Source organism: Notothenia rossii (assembly GCF_949606895.1).
Source record: "Notothenia rossii genome assembly, chromosome: 6".
Lineage (NCBI taxonomy): Eukaryota > Metazoa > Chordata > Actinopteri > Perciformes > Nototheniidae > Notothenia > Notothenia rossii.
In genome coordinates this window covers 42703694-42712182 of record NC_136909.1, presented here as the reverse complement: position 1 = coordinate 42712182, position 8489 = coordinate 42703694, and the positions used below count along the sequence as shown (strand labels likewise).

At 41.1% G+C, this 8489-nt stretch overlaps 1 protein-coding gene across 3 annotated transcripts in view; it reads left to right on the top strand.

Moving 5' to 3' along the window:
• Positions 1-7500, top strand: part of isl1a (ISL LIM homeobox 1a) — a 50865-nt gene extending 43365 nt beyond the window's left edge. For all 3 annotated transcript variants that reach the window (XM_079686017.1, XM_079686016.1, XM_079686015.1), the window contains exons 5-6: positions 470-637; positions 1941-7500. In XM_079686017.1, coding sequence (XP_079542143.1) covers positions 470-637; positions 1941-2057 — 285 coding nt within the window. In that variant the 3' untranslated portion in view covers positions 2058-7500. The remainder of the gene's footprint in view (positions 1-469; positions 638-1940) is intronic.
• Positions 7501-8489: the final 989 nt, after the last annotated feature.

The window sequence follows — 8489 nt, the reverse complement described above, 5'->3', positions numbered from 1 at the left end:
TAAAGCAACCATAATTTAAGCCAAGGGCAGTCACTTTTATTCACACAACTCCTTATCACACGTGTGTCTCAGAGTGGAGGACAAGGCGATGTAACAGCCTCCCCCCCCCCCCCACACACACACACACAGACACACGCACGCACGCACGCACGCACGCACACACACACACACACACACACACACACACACACACACACACACACACACACACACACACACACACACACACACACACACACACACACACACACACTAGTGTATTAATCCGTCTCTCTGTTTATTTGTTTGCTTTCCTATTGATTGTTCTGCTGATTGACTGGTGGATTAATTTCAGATGCCCCCCTCACCATTTCCTCCGCTACACACTCACGCGCACATACAGACGCGCGCATGAACACACACAGACGCGCGCGCACAGTGAGAGATGTGTATTTGGGTACTGACCCCCCCCCCCCCCTCACTCTTGCAGAACATCCAGGGGATGACGGGCACCCCGATGGTGGCGGCCAGTCCGGAGCGGCATGACGGCGGCCTGCTGGCCAACCCGGTGGAGGTGCAGAGCTACCAGCCGCCCTGGAAGGTGCTCAGCGACTTCGCCCTGCAGAGCGACATCGACCAGCCGGCCTTCCAACAGCTGGTTCGTCGCTTTTATTCATTATCCATTACTGCTTCATATGTATTTAATTAGTAACACTATTCTGTCGTTAATTTCTATTTTATATTTGACATGCAGTTGTTCTTGTGTGAAGAACAATCCATTCTTCTCCATTTGGAAACTTTATTTTCGGTTACAATTTCACCACACACATTATAGTATACCTGCTCTATCTTTGCGTGCAAAGGCTATGGAACACTAGACTGATATAGGGTTCTGAAACCCATATTAACTACATTATTTTAGCTGGTCCTCCTTCATTGAGATTTGTTTAGTTATTTAAATGTATACTGTTTCCATGGATGCTCATCTTTCCACCTGTTTAAAGACCCTCCACTACAGTGATCTATATAATATCCTTAGATAAAAAAATGCTGTATATGATTCGGCTTCATGACAAACACAAACACAGCACCAGAGAGGGATTTTAAACCTTTGGAGTTATATTTATTTGATCCCTATCGGTGTATTTGTTTTGGAGTTACGCAGCATGATACAATCCCCAAAAAACTCTTAAAATAACTTCCAGCAAAGACACGGTGAGGTCAATCAATCAAACCTTTATTCATCCCGGGAACACGCACGCGCACACACAAACACACACACACACACACACACACACACACACACACACACACACACACACACACACACACACACACACACACACACACACACACACACACACACACACACAGTTAATCATAGCGAGCCTCCAGTGTGCTTTTTAAAATGTTTTGCAAGTTCATTTTCATATGTAGATGAGACCAAGGAAATCCTTTATTCATCCCACAGTGTAGAAGTGTACAATGTTACATCAAAGGGACAGTGCAGAAAACAGGCATACAAGTAGTTGAGGTAATTAATAAAGAGGCAAGCACACGTTAATAAAACAAAATCCAATAAGTAGAAATCCATTTAAAAACTAAAGTAAGCATGTAGCCTATCATTATGTGAATATACAAAAAGGAGGTAGCAGGGAAGCATTACATATGTGTAAAAAGGGAATATAACAGAGTTATCTCTCCACAGTGGGCTTACAGTCTGGGTATTGAAATGACAGCGTCAGCCTGTAAACAGTAGGCTATATATTAAATATAGCAGTGTTATTACACAGTATGAGACATTAACAACTGAGGAAGCTGTGGGAAAACTGGATAATAATGTAAACGATAGTCGGATGTAAATGCACCAGAACATGTATCCATAGCAGCTTTTGGTTTGGGCATCTCCAACCTTCCTTCGCGGTGTGTCCATGTGTCTGACCGCTGCTCTTGTCCCGCAGGTCAGCTTCTCGGAGGGTGGGCCGGGCTCCAACTCGACGGGCAGCGAGGTAGCGTCCATGTCGTCCCAGCTTCCGGACACGCCGAACAGCATGGTGTCCAGCCCCATCGAGGCCTGAGGACTGACGGGAGCACCCCTCCTGCTCATCCCATCCCTCCCGACTGCACCAACAACCCCCCTGGTTGTATTTTGACACTGTGAAGACAATCATGGGATTTTACCACAGCCTCATTCTATAATGTCCATCCCGAAGAGGCGGACGGATGCGTCATGGCCGGTGCTGCACGCGCACGCGCCTGATTATAGTTGCCAAAACGAGAAGAGATGAACCATCCATAAATGGGACCTCAGAGTAGGAGAGACATCTAGATCTTACGAAATGATGTGCGCTACTTTGAATAGAAACATTGACTGGTGACTTTTTTAAATATTCGGTCCACGCACTTCATCCTGTAATAGACCACGAGGAGGGGAACAGCACTGCTTTTCTTCATTTAATTACACGGTTCCCTTCATGACCCGAAAGCATTTGCAACAAGGTATACCTCTCTTTTGCCACAAGCTTCGTGGGACATTTGTGTGAATCAGTGTCCGTCCGAGAATTCTTTTTTTCTTTCCCAAAGATGTGTATATTTAAGTCAAAAATACCGTTAGTTCTGGAAGAAAAATGCTTCGTTTGTTCCCGTGCAACAACATTTATTTATTATTTATTGTCGAGACATTTGCCACCTTTTGTGTAACTTTCTTAACTGAAGTAAAAAGAAACAAAAACGATCGGCGTTTGGTCTGTGGGTTTTCTATCGCAGTTTATCTTTATACGACAATTAGAGAGGTGGGCTCTTTAAAGGGTTTCTTCTCTTTGTGAAAATCCTCACATGAGGCGGAACATCAGCTCTATTAGATGGCTTGATGGATATGCCGTGGTTAATTGGGTGTCATGTTGGTGCACGTGCTGTCTCAGTTTACCTGTTGGCTGCCTGGCTGCTTTAGAACTAACTCCACTGCAAACTGAAAAAGCTTAAGACTCTTAAACTCTTATTTTTATAGAATCAAAATTCAATGTAAAGTGAAATGTTCAGAGCCATATGACATCTTGATTTTACAGCCATCTTCTGTCCTCATGTTTACAGGACAGAGATATTGTTTTAGAATATTACAGCTGAATAGGAACTGTAGTTTTAGGAACAATCTGAATAGAAATTACTTCAGATATTCCTGGCCCATGGCTTTTCGACGTCGACAGCCAGATTACAAATAATATAAATATTACACACAGTTGGAGGCATTATATAGTCTGAGATTAAGTAATAATTGTCTGACCTCTCTATTCCAAAAGAAGAATATGTGTTGCTACATTGTAATTGGGAGTCACTGATATTGCTGAATGTGTTCAAATGTAGGAGACTCCACTCATCCTTTGTTTAATGATAACCATCGTGGTTTAGAAAAAAGTGCTATTTAGTTTTTTATGTCCTGTGTTTTTTAAAGGTGATTGTTGTGTGAGGATATGTAAGCATTGAGCTTATGTTCTTCATGTCTAAATGCAAAACTAAATTATTTTTAATTCAGGGGATGGGATCAGGTAATATTCAATGTGTAAAGAAATCAGGTTTGAAATTGTTGGTGTGTGTGACTGCGCTTACTGACAGACCGTAGAATTCCGTCCTTCAGACACTGAACACTCTCTTCAGTGTCCGATTTGACTGAAATATGGAAGCAAAGGAGTGACATGAGTTGATGTTATACTTTTGTCAGTGCATCATTTTCACGGCTGCTCTGATTACCTTTACTTATCTCATTCTGCAGTGAGCCATGTGCACGTTCTGTGTAGCATCTATCTCTGCAGCTTCTGAAAAAGCTGTTTCAGACCACTTTACCTGGAATTTAACTAGCAGTCTTACAATTCTCTTATTTATTAGCTATAGTTGATTTGATTGCAAAGCAACAAAGAACAGAAACACACATGTGTCTCTCTCTGCAGGTAAATGCACTCCTAAAAGCGTGCTTATTACACCAAATAATATTTGGGAACACTTACAAATGTTGTTTCTATTATAACTATCCAAAAATAGCACATTTTCCATAAACACACACAAACAAAATTTCCTAAATATGACATTGTTTCAGGGGAGGCCTTTCAAAGCTTTTTAAAAGGAACATAACAAAATCAGCTGTTTTTGTCATGTTATCCACAAAAGCTAATTGTAGGGCTGCTACCAATAAGAGTACATATATTTGAATCATTTTAATTTAATGTCAAGTGGCTGGTATTTTGTGCCAAACTCATCCTTGTGCTAGAGAAAAGCGGAATAAGGGACCAGTTCTTTGAACACATGTTGCTTTTATTACCGTTAACATGACTGTGGTGCATCACATGAAGGGAACGATCTCTCTGAAAACACACATTTAGAAGTAATAACTGATAAGCATGCATTGCGGTTTGCAAAATAATGAAAGACAGCACTTGTCATTTTTAGCAGGAAATGTAATGTATGTAAAAGGAATACAAGTATAGGCTTAATAGCACATTTGATAGAACAAATATCATTATTTGGAACAGGGAGAGTTTTGATGAGAGTTAATAGGATATTATGAGTAGTTCTGCTTAGAAAAACATTATGTGGAAGATTTGTTTCGAACTGTTAATTATGAAGTGTCATGTTGAAATGTGTGACCTGAAAGGATGCTAGAAGGTATAGCACCTGGTGTAGTTCACAGCTACTGACTGAAGTTAGCGAAGTCACGGCAGTGTTATTCACTGAAGATGTCCTATTCGTCGGGGGAAGTTTCCTCTGAGTCAGTCTTCAGTATTTGTTACCTTGACGTTATGAACACATCTGAATAGGGCCACTCTTTGCATTTTTACTTGGTTTAGTTTCTCACCCAGAGACTTGTGTGTACCATTTACCTGCTATGAGTAAGTAGAAAGTGATGAGTATCCTGCCAGATTCAATCACCGCACTGTTAAGCATCTCTGTACACCTTCTAACTGTTTTGCGGATTTTAAAATCAGATAACCACCTTTAGGGCAGCAATGAATCTGAATCTTCGCATAACATCATCAGTGAGTGACCTGAACATTTGTACAATCAATTTTCAACATAAGATTTGAGAGCATGCTGAACTGACAGCCTACAGTGAGTTGAGAAGAGTGAGGCTAGAGGGCTTTATCTCTGTACGAGCGTACTGCCTCTGGCATTCTCTCTACATCCAGGAAAATGCATCTCACTGCGCCTGTCGGCCGGGTTTTTCCACGTCTCGCCATTTGAAGAGATGCAGTGGGGGGAGTGTCACTAGCAATCAACCAATGCACTGTAATTTTGGTGTCAAGATTCACTGTATTTTGCACCTTCTGTCTTCTGCTCTACAGCACTGCACCGCGCACCTGAGCCACACATGCTTTTCAAGTCTCTTCCACTTTCACTACGCTTTCCAACCAACATCTACCTCCGAGGGATCTTTACTCCAACTGAAGCAATAATTTCCATAAGCAGAGTGTGTGTATGCATGTTTGATTATCAGCAGCAGCTGCCATCATCAACAGCTTCCAGTCATTCAGTTGTATTGATGGCTTATAAAGGCTTTTAAAGGTTGTCCAAATGATTAAGATTTGGTTCCGGTTTATACATGAAAAAAACTTGATCAGGGTTGGGAAATATCATGGTTTGGCTGTAAATAAGTTCCTTGTTCTGGTTTGCAAATGACATGCAGGGTATGTTCCTCCTTTGAGGCAGCTATCTTCCCATTTAGTTTACTATTTGATTTAAATTGACTTGAGTTAAATGTGCAATTAAATCATTGTTGAACATTATCAACAGATCAACACGTTTTTGGGTTAGAAGCCTGAAATAAGGTCTGTGACTTAAGAGATGTTCACTTTTTTTCCCCCTCACAAATATTTTAGTAAACACCCCACTGGTGAATGTCTGAAGGTCCGATGTGTCATTAAAATGGTGGAAGCGAACAAGTGACTAAATGACACTGCTCTCCTCATGGCAGAATTTGCGGTGTCGATGCGCTGTCGTGAAACCATGATATAGTTCTTTTTCACCTAAGCCTTTTACTTTTGGCGTTTGCATTGACTTTTCAGAAGTCATAAATGTGGTGTAAATGAGATGATCCTGCTTAACAATACCTGTTAGTATCATTAGGGTATGTTTGCCACAGATCTTATTTTCTGCATTAATCTGCAATCAAATGCAAAACACCCATTTCTTTTTGTCAATGACGCCGTGCAATGCTAACTCCCGGGTGCACCTACATACCTCATCACTGGACTGAAAAAACGAAAACCTTTTTGTTTAATTAAATATGTCAACAGATTACACATAGCTGTACTAAGTTAGTTGAGAGCAATAATATTAAGTTAAAATAAAAAATAAGTCTTACAACTTATTATTATTGTTTTTTACTAACCCTAATACAGATATAAGAAATTAGCTGACATATGCATTTAATTAAAGTCAACGTTACAGTATTTTTTTTATTTTTTTCAGTGTGCACCACTCTATATAACACCCTTGATCCCTGCAAATGGGATAGTTTGCTTGGATTAAATCCAAAGTGGCACAAACAAGAAAACAACAACAACTTGCTTCCCCGTAGCAGAGCGTGCAGCGGCTTGGAGACAGACACATCCTCCGTTAGCTTTGAAGCAACACAGCATATCAAAGTGTAACTTATTTAGGCCAGGAGGGAAAAAGAAAGAATATTGTGATAGTATTTTAATATGCTATATTGTAGTTAATTCCCTGCTCAGAGTAATCTAAGTTCACGGTGGTTCTGCTGACAGCATGGAGTTGTTATATGGTTTTATGCAAATGAATGCATCATGATGTCACTGATATGCAAATGAGAACATGATGTCTTCTGGTAACTTCAAGTTCTTTGGAGCTATAGTGCAAGCTACTTACATTGACAAATATTTGGCGACACTGGAAAATGCTGAAAACACTTATTTGGTCCTCTTAGGGCAGGATAAGGATTTCATCAAGTTTATTTTAGAAAAATGACTCCAATCAAGGTCACAGTCTGAATTGGTGTGTATGAATATCCTGTAGAGTTAATCAACATTGAAACAACATTGAAACATAACATGTGAAGTGGAAGAGATGCTGCTGAGGCATCAGAGACAGAGCCTGGAGCCTCTGTGGATGGGGAGCTGTGCAGGGGAACCAGGACAAAGAGTCCTGATAAGACACCCTACTGGTCTGTCTGGCTCTGGGACTGTATTCACAGCCGATGGAGGGTTGGAACAAAAGCAGCACTGTACCTTGGGCAGGCTGGAGGAAACAATTGCAGGCCTTTGGATGAGATCTCATTGAATTGGGATGGGAAACCAGCAAGGGAACTAACCCTCCCAGAAATCTGGCGCCTGACTCCCAGAAGCCCACCACGTTAGAGACACTGTCCAGTCTGACTTTGTAAAGAACTGAATGCAAGTGTCAATTCTATTAACCAACTCGTGCCACCGCCAATCCACTCAATTGAGGTCTTATGTTCCGATTGTGAAGAAAAATGTGAACCTGATATAATTGTATTAAAGGAGCAATAACTGTTAACATTTTCAGTAACTGAACAGTTTCAGAGGAATTGGATAGTCAGTCAACTCACATGTTATGTAACTGCAAGGAAGAACATGAACCTTGTGTATGTGCATCTATAGCATGCATCATTTCACTTTAACTGCACAGGCAACAGGGACACTTCCAGTGAGTTCCGGCAGATCAAAGAATTATCAAAAATGCTTTTTGGGGGTTTCCCCTTTCCTGTAGTGTGTAGTAGGCTTTTGTGCATATAAATGGTCTACAAAGGCTAAAATCCCAAAGTTCCCTCCTGCCTGAAACGCCTCCGTTGGACTCCTTTGTATACTTCCAGAACATAGTGACATCACGATAGAACACTCGCGTTTCTTTTGGCTAGTGCTCAAACACAGTGTACACAATTGGCTAACGGGTGGGACATTTCTGACACATCTGTCAGCAGTTGACCAATCACAACAGAGTCGACCAGCTAACCAATCAGAGCAGACTGGGCTCTTGTTTCAGACAGAGGGTGAAAAGAGGTGCTGCAGCACAGGCAGTATGAGAAAAAGAAAGAGCTTTTTGAACTTTAAAGCATGTAGACATGTCGCAAAAGAGACACTAAGTACTGATATACATCTGAAAATAAGAAAACTAGGTCCTCTTGTCAAAATTCAAGGGCTTGATACAAGACATACGAAAACACTAAGTTAACATAATATTGAAGGACTTGGCTTGGAATAAAGAATAAAAACACATAACTGAGACTTTTCTTATTTGACGTTGATCTTCAACTCAGTCATCAGAAATGTTATAAAACAGTCAGATGGGCCCTGGTCCTTCTTCGCCTTAATGTTCTTGATGCAGTGGGAAGGGACGATAATGAAACTCTGGAAATTGGAAACAGCGCATACGGAGGAAGACCCTTAGGAGTCCGGCTGCTGCTAGAAGCCCTAACTTCAGCTTTCAGTGCACACCTGGTACTTCCAAAGAGAACACGGCCAACTTCTCGAAAAAAACAAGCATGA